Genomic DNA, 20,870 nt, shown 5'->3' on the forward strand with positions numbered 1-20,870 from the left:
GTAGTTTGCTATTGATAAGGTCACAACCGGCGGAGGAGGATAGCTTGAGAGAGTTAATAAATTGAGATATGCCCTCAGGAGAGATTAGTATTTCAGGCATTGGCTGGGGCGACGGATGCGAGACTGGTAGGGTGGGAGTGGTAGGATGGTCCGCATAAACCGACGCGAAATAGTTATTAAATGTTAAGGCACACTGGTCTGGACTTATAGGATTACCATCTGAATTGACTAGTTCGATTTGGCTGGGTTGAGATTTTGAGGACAGGGTACGCCAAAATTTTTTTGGATTAGTTTGGAGCATTGAGCCACTTTGTTGAGGTACTGTTTGGAACTAATGTAGTATTTATATAATGCCTCTGGGTTGTTGTTAGACTTGGCTCGCCTATAAAGACGTTTATTCCGGTTAAGCAGGGCTTTGAGGTGTTTGTTAAAACATGGGTTGTTGGAATCTGTGGTAATGAGTATGGAGGATATGCGGCGATTTTTAAGGTTAATCAGCGTAGTCTTGAAAAGCTCCCATTTAGTGTTGACAGAGTGGGTTAAGCGGATGCTTTGAAAGTTATCAAGGAAGTGAGCAAGCCAGGAGTTTATCGCTTCGAAATTAGCCCTTTTGTAGTCTGTAATTAACTGCTTCTTAGGGGATTTTTCGGTCACAGGTGAAGCTAAGGAAACGTGGAGTAGGTTGTGGTCACTGAGGCCTGGGTGAGCAGTCACATTCGACATGTCATCTGGGCATGATGTGAGTAGAAGATCTAGGGTGTTGCCACCCCTAGTAGGGCATGGGATGGACTGATGAAGGTTGAAGTCTAAAGTTACATCCAGAAATTGATTCAGTTCCGTACTACCTGAAGCCGAGAGTAAAGACCAACTTATTTGGGGGTAGTTGAAATCACGGAATAGATAAACGGGGGAACGGAGAAATCTAATTGCAGTTAATGATTGTCGAAGGTGATCACTGAATGAAAGGGAACTGTCTGGAGGCCGGTAACAGACTCCGAAGACCGATTTGGAAGATGAAGATGATATGCAAATCCATGTTAGTTCTATGTTTACTTCGTGGCTAATAAGGAATGATGATAAGGTATTCCTGACGGCTACAAGGACGCCCCCTCCTCTTCTCTCCTCTCGATCCCGGCGAAAAAGCTTGAAGTTCATGCTTGGGGGAAGTATTTCAGCATCAAGGATGTCTTTTTGAAGCCTCGTTTCCGTTTGCGCAACAACGTCGGGGTCAATGTCGTCGATGAAACTGTGTAGCTGGTCGCGTTTTGGAATTATGCTTCTAATGTTAGTATAAGCAATATTTAACTGAAAATAAGAAGGCCGGAAGGTTCTGTTAGTGGTGATGGGTGATGTCGGATGCCGTCATTCCTCATCAATTGCTCTACCTTCCACACTGCTCACTGTGTTGCGAGCGGGTCGATTGCTCTCAACAACGCTGTCCGAGAGGGGATCATATGAGTAGCATTTGTTACCAACGTGAAGTTTGTCGACATTAAGTAGGAATGCACATGCCTGGGGCGGATAACTTCAGCAATTTAGAACGAGCAATGCGCGTCGCAGGGGCGAAGTCTTCCCGAATAGCAAAGTAGGTGCCCTCGAGTTTGCGTCCACATGCTAGGATATTCTCCTTGGTTTTAAAGTGGGCAAGCTTGATAACGACTAGACGGTCGTTATCAAGTCGCGCGGCCGTGTTCCCAAATCATGAAGATGTCGTCTATGTAGCGGAGGTAAACCTGAGGTTTATGCGGAAAAGAGCTTAATAGGGTGGCTTCAAGTTGCCCCATGAAAATATTAGCATAGGTCGGCGCGAATGGAGTACCCATGCTGGTTCCAAAAACTTGCAAAAAGTAAGTGGAGTCAAATTGAAAATAATTGAGAGTTAAAACTAATTTTAAAAAAGTTATGTACACTTCTGGCGCATGTTGGTGCGGTTTCTCTGATAACGCTTTTGAAATAGCTTCGATTGCTTCGACGAAAGGGATGTCTGTATACAATGCGGCAACGTCAAGAGTAACAAGGAGGGTTCCACTGGGTAGGCGCCCACCCTTATTTCTCTCTTCCATTATGCGGAGGAAGTGGGGGGTGTCCTGAACAAATCAAGGAAGAGGGGCCGGAATGTCGGATGTAAAAAGTGTGACGTAATGCACTAATCGGGTATTTAAAAAAGGCTTTGGAACTCCACATTTTGTTGTCACACTGCTTATATTTCCCCTTATTAGATGTGTTTCTAGCAATGCGTTTGTGCTTAGTGAAGCCGGTTTTACAGGGCTGGATTTAAATAGCTTAATTGGGATTTGTTTGCTAACGCATGAGACAAATACAGAGAAACTTCGTGGGCTGGTCCAGATAGAGGAAGCGCCAATTAATATTAGACAATACAGGTCCACTGTTGACATGTCGACCTTTTGGGTACAGCTTGAAACACATCGGCAATGAAAGCAATACAGCTGTTCGTCATCTAGAACCGTCAACGTCATGCACGGCACCTGCCCACTGAATACCTCTATCCCACAAAAGAAAAAAAGAAGTGTTTACAAAAGATAACAATGCTGCGCACCACTTTTTCAGGAGTCACGAAGCACAGCACGATATTTGGCTGTCCACGACTGCCGGTAAGATGCTCACCCACCAACCGTGACTTGGCAGAGCTGGCACACTACATTCCAATTCCCGGACAGACAGCAGACAGCTTACCAGCAGTCAAATTACATGCCTGAAGCAACAGAAACTGGAACGACACAGCGGCTCCCACCGCAGGCATGCCACCGCAGCCGAAAGCCTCGTAGCACGCATGTTAACGCAAGCCGCAGTTTCGCAAAAAACTACTAATACATTGTTATTAGAAACTTTACGCAACTTAGAAAAGAAACAAAAGTATATTCAAAACTGGAAAATTGTGCAATATATTTGAATTAAATAAGTGTGTTTGCTACAATACGAAAAAGAGCGGCGCCGGTTTCGGCATTATCTTTTAATTTAGGTAGTACTACACGCTATTTTTTGTTTTAAAGGCATTGTTAAAGGCATTATTGAACGTATTCAACCAGTGGGAACCTTGTACGCTTGATTAGCCTGAGATGATAAGTATTGTTTCATGCTTGCAGAGCGGATAAACGAACACAGTGCCTTGGTGGTAAGAAGGCAGTGCCTTGGTCGGTAAGAAAACCAAAAGATAAGTGGCGATGCGTTTGGGCATACGAAACATGTTCGCTCAGGCGTCGAGCACACCGTAATGCGTAAATAAAAATCAAAAAAGAAACGAACACATCAAGCCACGCAGTAAATCCAGTGACGATGAAATGGGAGATCGCAGGTTCGGAAAGTTGGGTTGGGAATCTCGCACGGTTTCTCAGCACCTCACAATACAACGGCTTATGAAGCACACGGCGCACCTTCATCACAGTCACCACCACCCACCCAACCCAGCGAGGGGTATGTGGTAGCACAGCTCAGCGAAACTTTACGGCGCAGCAGCGACAGTGTAGCACAGCTTGTTAATCGCACACAGTGCGCGACATTTTTCTTCGCTCAGCGGATGGCCTAAGCTAGAGCGTGACTTCGCAACGGATGCGGACGTGGATTCCAAAATTTTTCGGCGCCTAACTTAATCATCTCAAAAGCGCACATGTTCCCGTTTGCAGTTTAGAAGTTTTACGGGTAGATGGTAAAATTTATTTGGAGCAGCTCCGTTGCTTCCACTGCCACTGCAAAGCGTGCAGCGGATGTGACGGCAGCCCACCGTTGACGTCAGAGATGTTAGCGGCCCCGAAGGCCACGCCCCCGTTGGAAAATAGACGAAACGTAATATCGCACCCCGAGTGCAGGTTTTGACACAAGGTCGGTCTTTTCTGAACTGCCGTCCTAAGAAACAGCCTCCGTTTCAGCGTACTCGGGTTGCCTTTCAGTAGCCCCGTGGTTTAGGCACTCCAGCGAAACCTCGCTATCTCGCGAAATGTTCATGTTCACATCGGTAGCCGTTCCCAAGGTCTCCCGCGAATTTGAACCGTGTCATGGAGGGAAAAAAAGCTTAGGAGAGGCCCCCAGCTGTCCCCGCGTATTGGCAAGAGTGTGGAGGAAGTGACGTGTTTTCGGCGGCCATTGGAAGTCGCGTTAGCAACGGCGTCCTAGCAACGGGCCGCCCGCCGTCCGCCAGCCATGGAGGAAAGGCAGCGCCTGCCTTGTCGACCGATTGCGAAGATTGCTGCTTCGCTTTGCTGTGGTCTTACGGAACTCGAAAAGGATGTTGCGAGTTGTGATAGGTGCGACGATGTGAATATGCCATTTAATTTCTACTCGCAAGTGTGTCTTATGGGGCGTCAAGCTTTTGCTCCGGTCGTGATCACGAGGCGCCTATTGAAGTGCAGATATCGTGAACGCGCCGTCGCGTCGTACGCGCGGACCCCCGTCAAGTAGATTTTTGTGAAGTGATACACGGTGTGCAGTGCGTAGGCGACTTGCAACCGAACGATTGGCAACTGAATTTTTTGGTTATCTCAGCTGCACGTAGTTTGCTAGGCCGGCGATGCGCGGCAGTGCCTTTGCAATTGTTACAACGTAGATTCCCTGTTGATATAATTCCATGGTCCTATTACCTTGGTAGGTGTCCCTCTGTTGACTGGAAGAGTGCTGGATCTGTAATCAGTGACATTGCTCTTTTCCGCGCGTATGTGGGCAAAAGTAACGTTCTATCTTAGTCGCTAGCTTTTTGTGGTCTCGCTCTGGATTTCGCTTTTCAACGCTTCAGATGCTCCGAGGTTAGTGTATGAACGTTTTCAACTCATATCACCTTGAATTTATTGACACTGAGACAAGTTGAAACTTGGCGAAAAAAAAGTTTATTGACGCCACCCACCTTCTTTTTTTTTTGTTTAATAAAACGTTTTGCCTCCTCCTCCTCCTCATTCACAAAAAATTCTATCGAAGGCACGCGAACAGCGGTAAAAACATTCCACATTTTTTAGGGGCGAAGCTCCTTAAGGCGTGGGTCTGTCCATCCTCGACGTATGTATGTAGCCACCTCTAGTTTAGTTCTTGGATTGTTTACTAGATGGCGGTACTTGTAAATGATGAAAAGATGCGCTTGGATTGTTTACTAGATGGCGTGGCTACCTCTAGTTTAGTTCTTGGATTGTTTACTAGATGGCGGGGAGCGTTGTAATAAAATCCGTTCGCTGTTGGCACGCGCTCGGAGTCGCCCGATGGATAAGGCTGCAGATGTGCGAGCCCGCGAGGCAGAAGCGCTCCGTGAAGCTGCGCGACGCCGCCGCCAAGATCCTGCCGTACGAGAGCGGGAGGCCGAAGCGTGTCGCCTGGCTGCGCGACGACGCCGCCAAGATCCCAGCGTTCGAGAACGAGAGGGCCAAGCGTCACGGCAACGGCGCGAGGACCCTGCCGTACGCGAAGCGGCACGGCTGCGGCGCGAAGAGGATCTCCAAAACGTCAGAGAACGGGAAGCGGCGAGAAAGCGCGCGTATCGGCAGGCAGACCCCGATGCAGTGAGAGCTCATGAGGCGTCTGCAAAACGCATCAGGCGAGCTCAGCCCCAAGGTGCCGACGCGCGGTTTAAGCGAGTCTTTCTAGACGTTACGTTCGGACACAGATGTAGTGGGCGAACTTTCACTGAAGAGTCACGGTTTTACCGATGATTTCCCCTCAGGAGCTTCGCCCACTCATCATCATTCACCCCGTGGATATGCTGTGAATTTTTTTTAGCTTGAAATCTGCTGAAGTTGTGCTTACCTATATATATAGAACAGTCGTTTAATTCACTAGTCATCTCTGGGATTGCCAGTGAAACTGCAGCTTAGGCCTCGGACATCAAATTAGAAATTAATGTGTCTTGTAGCACGTCCCACGTCTCTCATCTATTTTGTGCGGTCGGTCATTATTTATGCAACGGCAGTACATATACTCAAAGAAATATAGTGATGGCACGCTCTAAATCAAGCCACAAGAACCTGATATAACTTTGCCACTTGAATTTACACTTGGATGTAGGTGTTCTGACTACAGTGATAGATAAAGACAACGCGGCCTCCTGCCTGAAACACTTTTATATTTAGTAGCTATTAACCCCCCACACCACCGGTTCCATTGGCCATTGCGAATTCCCAAACATCTTTTGTAATTGTCACTCAAGATTCACCTTCGCCCTGGGGCTGACGGAGTTACCACGCCTGCCCTATAACACCTATCCACAGGAGGGAAAAAAGAACAATTTGTAGCAACCGGGCAGCCCAAAAATATATTTGCATCCCATGCTATGTGTCAGCACATCAAAACAGCCCGCAGCCAATGAAATTTTTGTAGTTATTTTGTTAGCATGTACATGGTGTAAACGTCAATAAAAATATTTCTGAAACCACTAAATGTGCCTGCTGTGCAGTAATGTAGTACACTTTTTGCCTTACACATGCCAACATCCCTATTGCTGGAACTACAAAGGCCCTTGGGGATTGTTCAAATCGTCCGACAGTATTCTCCCAAGACAGCTTTCAATACCACATGGGAGTAGTGAAAGAGGTAGAGGTCTTTGTTGGACGATTACAGCTCCTTGATAAATACGGGCCCTTACATGGACCCATTATACTGAAACAAAATTTGTTTCTTGCGGAATGATTAGGGCTGATAAACTGGCAGTAGCGCATGCCCAGTCCAACATTGCCTGCAATATACAGAGGACGCAAATATTGCATTGCACGGGGAAAATATCACTCTGGGCTCTGTCAAGCATGCATGCCGACAAAGGTTACGAATAGTGTATACTATGTACTACACTGTTCACTAGACTAAGGTTTTTATACAATAGCAACGTCTTGGCCAGTGAACACGCATTCATCACCAACACACACTCCAGGTTATTATTGACAAGCACCCTGAAGAGAATAACAGCATGGCAGCCTGATCCTGTAAACACTTTGGTATAAACACGCAGCAATATCTACATACCTTTCATTGTTCAAGGGAAGTGTGAAGACAGCAAAAGAAAAGAAAGAATTCAAACTTTCCAAAGAGACAAATTCAACCTACTAAATGTATTCCAGATAGGGCAAAGCACCAGTGAAATCACATTTTACAACAATTTGACAGTACACAAACACAAGCATGGAGAAATGCAAAATACTGTTGAACACCCAATGCATCGGCACAAATGGAAGGCACTGTAACTAGGCACATCATCACGACAATAAAGGCAAGTGTGCACGCACGGCCGTCTGTGTGTGTAACTGTCGAAGTAATCAAGCTTCGTGCGATGATATGCAAGATACGCATGCTCGATCCTGTCTGTATCTGCGTGATTAAAATTATTTACAGACGTATGAGCGACTACTTCCCCGCGGCATTACACTGATCATTTTAGGAATTACATGCAATTATGAACCACGTGCTTGCATATATACACAAATATGAAACGTGAACACGGAAATACAAACTAGAACACACAAATAGCGTCATTTATTTCCAAGTGAAATTTTCGCGTGGCTATGTTGGATAAACAAGGCAGGAATATGCGGTTTTTTTAAATATACCGATACCGCGGCATTAACATTGCACCTCCGTATACTTTTCCAACGTGTTCTGGTTCATATTTTCGTGTTCGCATTTCAAGACTGCACGTGCATACAATTTGTTTACGAGACGCACTTTGTCGTGCGTAGACAAAAATGAACACATATTTATTATGATGCACTTGATCCGCAATGTGCCAAGAACTTGCGTATATACTTTTGCTAATATGTCACTCGATCGAGCTTAGTTTGTCTCGTACTAATTTTTATTGCATGGCCGCAGCAAACATTAAACTTTGGTGCCTTACCAGGACCACAGGGACCGCATCTGTGCGCAGCCGAATCAATCTCGGTGACGAAAAATCAAAGTCGCGCAAGCGAAAGTGCTTCGAACAGACAAACGCAAACTTGGGCACTTTCCAGTCCGGTAGCAGGACGGCGTTCGCCCACTGTTTGCGGTGTTCTCCATCACTTGGGAACCTATAAACGGCGGCGATTGCAAACAAAGGATAAATGCACACCAATGAACAGCAATACTAGTCAGCGGAATGATGCATTTACCGGTGGAAAGTGACGCCCGATTCCTTGGGTACCGATCGCGACTTGCAGCCTGGCACCGAGCATTGCGGCATTGTTAGAGCGAGCCGCTTCGCAAAGCTGCTGAAGGCCGTGTAACCGCGCGTCTAGGTTCACGGTCACGCGCTGCAAAACGGCCTTCTACCTGCCTATCAGCTGATTTCCACCAACTCGGCGCTGGCAGATGCAGACGACAAGAGAGGCGATACAGGACGGACGAGGCGGAGAAGGTGCACCGAGAGAGATGGAAAAAGAGTCCGCCATTCGACTTGCAAAAATGGCGTTTCCGGCTGCGCTGGGTGTGACGTCAGGGCCTCTCCTAAGCTTTTTTTTCCTCCATGAACCATGTAAACTCCTTGCCAAGATCTCCGAAACCAACACAGACACATTTCCGCTCTCAGCGGACTTACGTTGCCCTCTGTCGTGAGCCTCCGGAAATGCGCTATCTCCGCTATCTCTCTTAGCCACCTCGCCGCGCTGCTGGGCCGCACCGTCGCCTATGATTGACACTGCCGAGCGCCTGCTCCTGACAGCGCTAGCCGGGCGCTTTCCTCAAAAACGAAGTCTTTTTCTAGCTACACTTATAATTGTGGCTTTCTCAACTTCGCTTTTTTCCCGCAAGCATTGAATCTCGTGCTCTAGTTTCTTACTCTCCCGTTGGAGCTATCTCGCTCGAGGTTCCTTCTTTCCCGTCGGAGTTGCTTGAGCTCGAGGTCGTACACTCGCAAATTTTCCTCGTGCTCTCGTTTTCTTTCCTCGCGTTCCCGTTTCTGCCTCTCGAGCTCCTTACGCTTGCGCTCAGCCTCTGCCTCTGCAGCCTGACGTTTAGCGGTCTCCCTGCCATTGATCAGCTCAATGCATTCCGACAGCTCATCATCGTCAGCCCCAACAGCGAGTATAGCCTGTATCAACTCTGGCTTTCTCAGCGCGTCGAAAACATCCAAGCGCAACTCTTTTGCAAGCTCCAACAACTGCAGTTTTTTCAACGCCTTCAAATTCATGGCCGATCTAGAGTACGGCTTTCCCACTGCTCCAAAATTGTTTTGCGCGAATAACCCACGCGACAAATACACATGCCCTGCAAGCTATCCTCAGAAGCCTGGTAAAACTCAGTGAAGAAAAGTCCCGCACTCACCATTGACCGGCGCGATGTCAGCGAAGTCCGAAGCTGCCTCGACGTCCGTGGTGTTGGATCTCTCATCGCTGGCTCCAGGTCTTACCAAGTTGCCATCCGACCGCTGCCAACCAGTTGTTGCGACGTCGTCATCCCACTGCTGACAACCCGTTACGGTATACGGGAAGGCGTACCCGAGCCGAGCTCCGTCGCCTCCGACATGCGTGTGGTAGCGTGGTGAAGCGAGCGGCCAACCAATGTTTGTGCCTTGAAGACGAGAAGCCGAAGGCAAACTTAACTTGTTTACTGCATGACGAGAGATGGGCCGAAGCCAGACAAGAGCAATTCCCCGACGGGTGAGGTTACAGTACACGACTCGTGCAGAATGACAGCATTGATTCAGTGCTCAAACAGGAATGAACTACAGCGCTTGGGGGGTCTTATTTATACCCAAAGCGCTAATGGTCAAACAAGCGTTCCTTCTAGATTGTACACACGACAGGAACGGCACAGACACGCACAACACTCTTTCCAGAGTTCGTGAGCGGTCGGTAGTAGCGGCGCACGCTGAGTCCGAGAGAGGGTAGAGAGGAGGTCTCCGCAACAGCTTCCGCGTCCTTCGGACAAGTCTGCGTGTTGCGTCGGCCGCCATCAAAGTTTGAATCACGCAAATAGCGAAGCTCCAGCGATCCAGACATGTCACAGCTTGTTTGGATTCGTCGGCTGCAAGCGTGAGTCACCGAGAGGGAGGCCTGCTCGAAAGGCGCACATACTGGAGGCTTCGCCACACAGCGGAGGAGTGTTGCACAAAGCAATGCGGCGGGGTGATTCGTCACAGTGGGCTCATTTAAAAGAATCTGAGTCCTTTGGGACTGTTATCTATAATTTGCCGACATGCTTTCCGTGAGTCTGGGAATATGATGACTGGCATAGTCTGTGTTCGAATCTCGCGGAGAGTTTTTGTTGGGCTACCTGATGACCGTGGCTATTAACTGAGCCTCTGTGTCTGCTCTGTGGAAAAGCAGTCCATATTAAGGGTGGCTAAAACTGCTGGGTGGAGATTTCGATTCATGGCCGCGACGGTGCACTGCCTGTTGTCGCCTGCGCTCACACTTACGTAATATATTGCGTGTCTAGGGTTCGCTCGTTGACATAGCTTTCCACGGAAGATCGCTCTTTGCCTCCTCTTCTCGACATTTTTGTGAGGGCCCATGTTTGTAGGCAGAGGTGCAACTTTCCGGTTTTGTCTTGTCTTAGTGATCAAGTGGGTTCCCCTAGCCATAGATGGGTGAGGGCAAGGCTTGGAGTAATAATTATGCGTTCCAGATTCGACCTGGCATGTGAGGATGCACGGAGGCTGTGAAGCTGGCTTGCAAGATGCACTGTTGTATTTTCTCCTGGGGGGTGTAAATGTAGTTTTTTGCTAACGCTTCATTGCTGGCTCCAATCGCATGGAGAGAAAAACTTTGGTAGCTCTTTCATCCCGGAAGGGGGATGGCCTTGACTGTTTTTTTATGCGCAACAATAACGTAGCCGCGGACACTTCTGTGGGTGCATTGCACATATGCTTGCGCCTTCCATGTAATATAGTTAAGGGGAAGTCTATCGTCGTCTCGTATCGTATTCTTTACGTCCTTGTCCAGTTAAGCCAGTAATCATGTTTATTATGCTAGAATAACCAATTTTGAACCTTAGAGTTCATGATTTAAGCTAGACTCAACTGCTGAATGCCCTAATAGGCGCTCGGGATAGCGGTGGCCCCGCGAGTGACCACTTCCTGCGCAATCCGAAATTCGCTTTATTGCAAGGAACCCTTTCGAACAAAATTTAGGGGTTGAACGCGACGAATGTGCCTGCGCTGAGACGGGAATGAGTGTGAGCTAGGAATAGTTTAGGCAACCTGAGGACCTCTCACATGCGCTAAGATGTCCCCGCCCGGGAACTTTCATTTTTCACGTCCATAAGAAAATCGGCTGCAGTGGCCAGGACCGAACCCGCATTTTTTCGGCTCAGTATTAGCAAAGATCTTTTTGTGGACTAATTCCATGTGTATATAAGAGAGGCCTGCCTGGACAGCCACCTAAAGTTTCGCAGGTCTTACGCATCTCAGAGCTGTTTTTATAACGTACTCACTTGTCTCGTTTTGGCGAGGCCTGCGGCCGGTTCAGCCTCAAGCACGGGTGAATCTGGCTGACCCGTATCGAACGGGTACACTTCGTTCGCTGCTGACTAAAGCTGTGCAATACTTACCAAGGTATTTCCGGATGGGTGATATGTTGACATAAGCGCGACTCACAGCATCTTTACTTACAGGGAACGGTCTTCAAGCCAAATTGAGTTCTTCAGAGCCTTGGACGAGAAGATTAACCGGGTGAGCGCAATGATAGCTGGGAGCCACCAGGTCGCACTGTGTTAAAATGCTTTAACAACCCTTGGACGAAGGGCTATTGGGCTTACCTAATGTGCACGAGGGTGTACCGGAGTGCGCGCAGTTCGTCTGTATTATGGCCACAGTTGGCTCATGTACTTGGCTTGAGTTGGCTTGAGTTAGAATATTTTGCTGTTCACTGACGATACTTCTTTTACATCGAAATACCCAGGTCGAGAGTGTTACTTTCAGTTTAGTAGTTTTCCTTTTCCAGGTACAGTTAAACCTGAATATAACGAAGTTGACGAAAGTTCGCAATTTTACATTACATTCAGGTTTCGTAACATGCAGATTTCGAGTTAAGGCTTTCGTGAAAGAAGCAGAAACGAAATCAGAATGGTAGACATCAGTGGAGGGGAGCGCATCCTGTAAGGATTTTTTCACAGTGAAAAACTGCCTGACTTTCTCCTGCTGCTTTCGCACAAATCAAACTTATGCTGAAAAGGCGCCTTTTCGCAAACTTGATGCTGTTTTTCCCATTCAAAATTGTTGAGAGGGATACTGTACGGGGTAGTGTAGTGGGTGGCGACGGCATCTAAAAAAAAAAAAGAGAAAGCTTTTTTGTTTTCTGGCAGCAGAACTCATCACCGGGCCACCGACACGACAAACAGCAGTGAAAACGCAAGGCGACATGCTGACAGGCAGGCCTTGCACCTCAAAACTTGACTCTCGAAACGACCCCCCACAGGTGGAAACGTACGGTAGTTTGCGGTACGGGCGAAAAATTACTGAAGTGTAGTTACTCTTGCCACCTGGTGTCACAATACACAATGAGAACCTTAATTTGGTGCTACGGTAGCCATGAGATGGCGCTAGCCGCTTTTTCATCATCAGCATAATCTTACTAATCATCACCATTATGACGAATTTTGTTTTTGTCAATTCTAGACGTTTCCATAGCTGCTGACTCCTTAAGGGCACAGCGTGAGGCGAAATTTCAAAAAATGACGTTTTTTTCTTCGCAATTGGGGAATTCCAGTTTCTTGTGCGCATTTTCTATATTCGTATGTTTCCCCCAAAAACAGTTTTTCCGTAACCAAGTAATAAGTGACCACATTCCCCTTTAAGAATGTTCTCCTTGTTTATTGTCATTTTTTTCATCAAGAAACTTCCCGTTGCAGATAAAAACGCTTTTGTGGAACCATCTGTATTAAGAAATTGCTTAGCAACCAATGCATAGCTGATTTTTCCGCGCGGGCAATCCAAAGACGCTGTTTCGCGTTTTTTCCACATTTGTCCTTCCGAGCCACGCACGAAGAAACGTCTTTTTGGGCTTCACAATCTTATGATTGCTACATTAGATGCTGTTCTTTCATACAATGATGATGGCAACGCACAAGCCAGAATTTCGAAATCATTCGGATGAAAACCTGGGCGCAACACCACCATCAAGTGGCTGAAAGAGGTTGATCCCAAGCGAAAATACTTCGCGAATGGAGCTGTACGATGGTGCAAAAAACAGGCAAGGAAGAACAGACGACAGGATTAAAAGCAAAAAAAACGATTTGGACGGTGATTACGAAGCTGGTGCTTTTTATATAAGTGGCTGGAGTAGTGTTTTTGGCGAAAAAGTATTGTTTTTCACCTGTTTTTTTACTTTAAACACAGTTATCCCAAACAATGTTTTTTATAACATAGGTACCATTATTTCCTTTATCGTCTGGGACAACGAGGTAATGTTTCCCTGTCATCTACATAACTTGTCACACCTACTGTACTAGCATTTAAAATATGCACGAAACCGTTTTTTTGTCACAGAACGTTTAATACTAAAATAATGCCAAAATTTAGATACTAACGGACAAAAAATAATAAAAAAATGAACTTTTGTTGTGCGTGTCGAATTCTATTACAGCTAAAATAGCACAAAATTTGAAAGAAAATGATATATCCAGTATGTAGATAGATTGATTAGATGCCGACAAAAATGTACCTCAAAGTGGCCAAAAATGCATGGGAAGTATAGGGCTTACCCTGTGCCTATTCGGAAGATTAGTGCATTTCTCGGGCTGATTTTTTAGTTGAGATTCAAAAAACAATGACTGATCAGCTCAGGGAGTCCGTTACTTCAACGTTAACCGCCGCAATGGGTTCTATACATAGAGGTCGCAAACGCATGGGCTTCTATGGCGGTGGCAATGGGTAATTAAAGAAAACTTCGTTGAATCCAGAAATTCCTTGCAAAGAGGTTCGTTACATCCACATTTAACTGTACTCTATAGTTAGGTTCCTGGGCTGCAGCGACAGCTTGAAGGGCCCTACAAAATTAACATGCCCAGATAATCGCCGCATAGCCCACTATCTTCGCACGACGCCAGTAAATCGAAGGTGGCAATATACAAGCCACAACGAATGTAAAACCATGAACGCCTAGATGTGATGTCGGCGTCTATATGCCTCAAATATATTTTAAAATCAAATAAGCAGGAGGCATTTCGTTAGGGCTTTTATGGAATATATCATCACAAAATGGGATATTCTTCTCGAGCTTCACGATCCCGTGCGTGCCTGCCGGCGCGTACGGGATGAGCGTTGCGCAGCTAATAGGGGCTCATACAGTGTATTGGTTGTCTCTCGCTTCTTCCTGCGTTTCCGCGCCTTAAATAACTTGTTATGGTGATGTCTGTAAGCAAGTAGTACGTTTAGGCCACTTCAAAAAACAGATGTGTCCTGGTAGAGTGCTCGAAAGCCAACAAGAGCTATCCGGGGACGCCGTCTCTGTGCGCTTCTACGGCGCTCTTCGAGCATCCGTGACGGCAGCAGCACATCACGTTTGCACCTCCAAACAAGTCGATGATGATGGTTGGGTTTTTATGGCGCAAGGCCGACTAAGGGCAAAGAGCGCCAGAGAAAAGGTTATTTAATGAAGTGAAGTGGTTACCACAAAAAGGGTAGGTAAAAAAAGGTGTAAACCGAACATAGCAAAATCAATTAAAGGGGCCCTGAAAGGCGTTTTGAGCACACTGAATTGACTAGCGCAATCGTTAGATTGGGTCGTCAACATCATCTGTGCCAAGTATTACTCTTTTACGCGCAGCGGAAAGCTCACACTTTTGTTGCAAAGTTTGTCGCTTTTTCTCACCCTTTCCTTCGTGTTTTTCGACGCCGCCATCTTCACATGTCTACATCATCGATTCCCAGATGTTCGTCATGAGCTAGACATCCTGCTATTGGGCGGCTTTTTCACGCATTTCCGAGAAAGAGATGAGTCGTCTGCTCAGCGTCGGCTCGCCGGCTGATCTGCCAGCGGAGTGACGGAGTGCTTGGACATTTTACGACAAACGAAACAAGTGTAAACAAACGCTTAACCGTTTGTATTGAATGCAACAGGGCCATAACACGACATGAATATTCTCTTACTTGAGTACGTTTCATAAACAAAGCGTTGAAGCCCCGTGGCACTTCTTTGTTGCAATCGCAGAGAACGCCCTGAGCCGAATGCCCGGGTTTGACGCATACATTTTATACAACTTCCAAACAATCCAGAGATGCGTTTCGAGCGAACACAACGTCACAACATGCGTTGCAAGTCCGAACCGCGATTGAAAGACGATGGGTTGCCTCCTCCTGCCCGTCGTAAATTCGGCACTCACCTCGCGCGCAGTTTGCGGGGACGAACAGCAAGTCACTTAACTCCGGCGCACAAGCCGACATGGCTTTTAGCCACGCACACTGCACATACCCCATGCGAAGTTGAGTCGTACGTCGCTCGAGAAAGATAATCCAGACCACGGGAAGCACTATCCACCCGCAGAAGCACAACGTCGCATTTCATCGCGAAACAAAGGCGTCCACAACACACACACCATCGCCTCCTGTAATGCCAAACGCATCTCGCACTTCCAAATGAGAGTGAGTAGTATGCCTCGCAGTGCCCATATGCCGCGAGGTGGGGCCCCAAGCTGAATCGAGATCACGCAACCGTAACTGACTTCTAGAGCGGTTTGTGCCTTGTTGCCAGGGCAACTGATGTTTGATATTGTCAAAGAAATGGTGCTCGCTCCAGCGCTAGAAAGCTCAGAGCCGCGGTGGAGCCTGTTTGGCCAACGTTGCCGCTCTCCACCACGCGTCGCCCCAAGCTGAACTGACGTTTTGTGCACGGGTTCTGTATCGGTTTAAAATGTCTTTTTCACATGCCGCCGGCAGGAATTACCACCGCCACAAAATAAGGCCTGGCATCAGCGGGGCCACATCTGATACGGCGCTTTTTGGATAAACAGTGCGCTGTGCATCCAAGGGAGCGAGCGCAGGATCCTCCCCGTGCGGCTGCGAGTTCGCCGCCGATAAAAAGTCGCGTGCCGCCGATAGCGAACTTCTGCAGCAACGTACACCGCGAAAGGGCAAGGCCAGGCCGCCGCACACATGGGGCCAGATTTTTCGTTCGCTTTTCCAGCCTTGAGCGGAGTGCAGGATTCGTGGTGTCAACAAAGCTTGCCCGTAGCAGACGGCTGTGTGAGCAGCGCAATAGCGGAAGTACGTCACCGCCGAGGAGCGCAGCATCATGGGAGGGAAGGCTCGCTCGCCGTCAACAGCGGAGAGTAAGTTGAAAGGAGGAGGAAACGCGGCGCGACGATAATGCCCGGTTTTTGATTTATGATTTCTCAGCTAATACTCATCGCTCCAACAAAATTCTTGCGGGAGGAGATTGCTAATACATTGCTTTATTTGGTTACATGTACATCCACGCATCGGTGGAAGGTATTTCAGGACCCCTTTAAAGATAATGGTGATGGCTGGTGTATAGGGCCAGATTTGTTTATGCGTGGTAGGAAATGAGGTTTAAAAACTTGACTTCTGACAAATACTCAAACACACGTTTCACGGAAACCATGGCATCGTCACCTAGAAAAAACGATGGATGTAGGGGAATATGTTGTCTGTAGAGTTCTCTGAAGTGTTTGTGTCGTGTTGTGGGAAGAGCCTTGCATGTGATTAGTATGTGCACTACGGATAGGGCCTCTCCGCACCTGCGGCACTGCGGTCTAGAAGATCCCGTCAGCAGATACGAGTGCGTTGCATGGGTGTGCCCTATCCGCAGCCTACCCAAGGCGACTTCCGTGTGTCTGTTGCGTGAGTCAGCTGTGTACCATCCCAAGTGTGGCTTTATTACATGTAGTTTGTTGTCTGTCTGTTCATCCCAGTGTGTTTGCCATGTTCTGCGCAAGTGTTGTCTTATGTGTGGCTTGAGGTCTGTGTAGGCTACCGTTGTAATGTCTACAGTGTTCCTGAGTGCAGCAGCAGCGGCCCTCTCGTCTGCCAACTCGTTCCCAGCGATCCCTGCGTGTCCTGGGACCCAGCAGAGGAGCAGCTGATGCTTCTGCGCATACACAGACATGATAGTGTTAAATACAAGATTAACTATGTGGTTTTTGGGGGGTGTATGCGATGACAGTGCGCGAACAACACTCAAGGAATCTTTGTAGATGATAGACTTCGGAATTTGATTTTCAATTATGTGTCGTACAATCAGTAAAATTCCAAATGCTTCTGCTGAAAAAATTATTGCGTGGACGCTCATGGTTCTGGCTGCACTGAAATTCGGACCATGAGCAGCGCAGGAGACCATAGTGGAGGTTTTAGACGCGTCACTGTAAAATTCTGCAAGTGGGTATTTAAACTGCAGAGACATAAAGTGCTGCAGTATTGCAGCTCGCGGTACCCGATTTTTGTCAAGTTTCATAACAGAAAGGTCGGAGGACACAGGACGAACTTTCCAAGGAGGTAAAATGTCTGAAAAGGATGATCTGTACACATCTAAAAACGAAGCGCTCAGATTCGAGCCTCGCTCTTTCACTCTAAGTGAAAAGGGCAGCGGAACGGATTGGCGATTTACAAAAAGCACAGATGTGGACGTGTCGTTAAAGACAGGATAAAAAGGATGGTTATTCAGCGATGAAATTTTAAAAGCATAAAGTAAGTCCATGTACGTCCGTTGGTTCTCAAGGCTCAACTTATTACACTCGGCATACAGACTCTCGACAGGGCTAGTGCGAAAAGCACCCGACGCAAGCCGTAGCCCCAAGTGTAGCACTGGGTCAAGCATTCGCAACGCTGTTTTAGTCGCCGACCTATATACCACACTGCCATAGTCTAAACGAGACCCAACCAAAGAACCATACCATTGTTGGGGAGAACCTTAAGTATATTCATTGTTTTTAGACATTTATGTTTAAGTTCCTTGTGTGTGGAATGAATGTGAGTTTCTGGTCAAACACAACACCTAAGAACTTGTGCTCCATGTTCACAGGAAGCGACACGCCATTCAGAGTAATGTCTGGGTCCGGATGGACCCCGCGCTTTCTGGAGAACACAACGCAGGAGCTTTTGCAGGATTCAATTTAAACCCATTCTTGTCTGCCCAGCCGGCAAGCTTCTTGACCCCAAGCTGGACTTGACGTTCGTATATTGACATATTACATGATTTAAAAGATATTTGCACGTCGTCTACATACATAGAATAAGAGATTGTTGGTGGCAGTGCCTTTCCAAGAGAGTTCATCTTTACTATAAAGAGAGTGCAACTCAACACGCCACCTTGCGGCACGCCATTTTCTTGGACGTGAACCTTTGAAAGTGCACAGCCAACTCTTACTCTGAACGTTCTCCCCGACAAATGACTTACAAGGGTGTTCAACATATTACCCGAAACACCGAATGACCTGAGGTCACTAAGGATCCCATAACGCCAAGCGGTGTCGTAGGCCTTCTCGAGATCGAAAAAGACAGTTAAACAGTACTGTTTATGCACGAAGGCATCCTTGATGTATGAGTCAAGTGCAACCAGTTGATCGTTTGTCGATCGCCCCACCCTAAAGCCTGCCTGGCAGCTCTCGAGAAGAGCATTGTACTCGAGGAAGTACACGAGCCTGCGATTGATCATCTTCTCGATGAGCTTGCACAGGCAGCTCGTCAGGGCTATTGGACGGTAACTTGAGGGGGACGATGGGTCCTTTCCCTCCTTCAAGAAGGCCACTACAAAAGCCCCCCTCCAAGAGTGTGGAATGTGCCCTGAAAGCCATATTTTATTATATAGATGTAGAAGTGCTTCAAGTGTGTCTGCGTGTAGGTGTTGTATCATTGTGTATGTAATGTTGTCTGGTCCTGGAGCTGAGGGTTTACACGTGCTCAGAGCAGCCCTCAGCTCATGTAGTGAAAACAGGGAGTTGTAAGAAGTCTGTGATTTGTTGTTGTCGTGTAGGGACTTCTTTGCACAAGAGGTTTTATGTTTCAAGAAAGTGTTCGTGTAGTGTGCTGAACTGGACACGTGTTGGAAATGTTGTGCAAGTGTGTCAGCCTGGTCTTCCAGAGTGTCCCCTGTTGTACTGACCAGGGGCAGGCTGTGTGTCTGTTGTCCTTTGAGTTTGCGTATACGTGTCCATACTTTCCGTGTGTCTGTGTAGGAGTTTATTGATGTTATGAATGTACGCCAACTCTCTCGTTTTGCCTCACGGCGCACACGTTTTCCTAATGCCTTGGCCCGTTTGAACAAGAGGAGGTTTCCCGACGTGGGGTACCGACGAAGGATACCCCACGCCTTGTTCTGGGCCTCTCGCGCCCGCCTACAGTACTCATTCCACCACGGCCTCCGCTGGTTGCGCGGGGCACCAGAGGCGTGGGGAATGGACTTTTCGGCGGCATCGAGGATGTGCGCCGTGAGGAGTTGGGTAGCTTCTTCGACGTGTAGGTGTCCTATAGATGTGTGGTGTAGTTTGGATGTCTCTGTAAATGTATTCCAGTTAGCTCGTGCTTCATTGAACCTATTTTGGGAAGATGGACTGCATGGGCCTTTACCTATGTATGTGAGTGAGGTGGGGAAGTGGTCACTACCGTATTTGTCAGTGCCCACACCCCACTCGAGGAGAGGAAAGAGAACTGCGGAGCCAATCGCCAAGTCAAGACATGAGTATGTGTTGTGTCCTATGTTATGGTATGTAGGCTGTTTATTGTTGAAAAGGCATGCTCCTGAAGATGTAAGGAATTTCTCTAGAAGGCGACCTCGGGCATCCGTGCGAGAAGAGCCCCAAAGAGTGTTGTGAGCATTCAGGTCGCCTGTCAGGATGTATGGTTCGGGCAGCTGGTGAACCAGCGCCTCGAAGTCAGAGCTTAAAAGTGAAACATCAGGAGGAATGTATATGGAGCATACCGTTATCAACCTATTAAATATTATTGTTCGAATTGCCAAAGCCTCGACGACAGTGTTCAGAGTGACAGGGTGGCATGCTAAAGATTTCCGGGCAATTATGGCCACACCCCCAGAAGAGTGCGTGCAGCCATCCCTGTCCTTTCTGTATATCAAGTAACTGTTCAAGAAATTTGTGTTCTTGGAATTCAGGTGTGTTTCCTGAACACACATTACACTTGGCTGATTGGCATGCAGAATCTCATACACGTCGTCAAGATTATTCAGAAGGCCTCTGCAGTTCCATTGAACAATATTTTCTCTTCCCATTATGATGTGTTCGGAGCTACTGGAGTGTGACTATTTATGTCGGGTCTTTCGGGGCTTGGACTCTTGGAAGGGGTTTTCTGGCCTTCTCTACTGACCTGGACGCCGCTGCCCGTTCCTTCCGCTGGGATGAAAGCCGGAAGGGCTCGACGTCCATGTCGTCATCTGAAGGCAAGGGGGTTCCCAGCGGACTGGGCCCCCTTGACTTGGTATACTTTCGGGTGTTCTTTGCCTGCGCCGCGGGCGGGGCAGGCGGTGGAGCTAGGATGGGCGCTGCTGTGGGCCCTCCCGTCTCCATCTCCCTGCCCTCAGGTGTCCCTAGGGCAGGTGAAGAGGAAACAGTGAGAGCGGCAGAGCTCCCAGCGGCGATCCCAATCGCCACATTTGCTGGAGTCGCCACACTGGGCGAGTCCTGACACCGCTGGACTACCGAAGGCAGTCCGGCAAGAGACGGGGCCCCCGCAGCCTCTACAGGTGTTGTAGAGGCAGCAGGTGGCTGCTCAGCTGGGGGCTGGGACAGCAACACATCAGCAGCAAGGCTTCACTGTGTCGCTGTGCTGACCAAACGCCGCCCCAACCCCCGGCGGGCAGCGTCTGCATAAGATGTGGCCGAAAGCAGCTTGTGCTTTTGGCGTGCCTCAGCAAAGGTGATGTTTTCTGTTACTTTCATTTGTAGAATTTCTTTTTCTGCTTTGAATTTTGGGCAGGTTCGCGAATAAGCAGGGTGTGGGCCACTGCAATTCGGGCACTTCACTGTGCTGTTTGGACAGTCATCCGACGAATGGTCAGACTCTGAAC

At 47.9% G+C, this 20,870-nt stretch overlaps 1 protein-coding gene across 3 annotated transcripts in view; it reads left to right on the forward strand.

Moving 5' to 3' along the window:
* The window catches only part of LOC144180153 (uncharacterized), a 164,628-nt gene that overhangs the window by 109,693 nt on the left and 34,065 nt on the right, over positions 1-20,870 (forward strand). For 2 of the 3 annotated variants that reach the window (XM_077708543.1, XM_077708547.1), the window contains one exon: positions 11,512-11,569. The exons of the other annotated variant lie outside the window; for it this stretch is intronic. In XM_077708543.1, coding sequence (XP_077564669.1) covers positions 11,512-11,569 — 58 coding nt within the window. The remainder of the gene's footprint in view (positions 1-11,511; positions 11,570-20,870) is intronic. 3 annotated transcript variants of the gene reach the window in all.

This window comes from Haemaphysalis longicornis, unplaced genomic scaffold (assembly GCF_048455015.1).
Source record: "Haemaphysalis longicornis isolate Haplotype H1 unplaced genomic scaffold, Haemaphysalis longicornis Haplotype H1 scaffold_1, whole genome shotgun sequence".
Lineage (NCBI taxonomy): Eukaryota > Metazoa > Arthropoda > Arachnida > Ixodida > Ixodidae > Haemaphysalis > Haemaphysalis longicornis.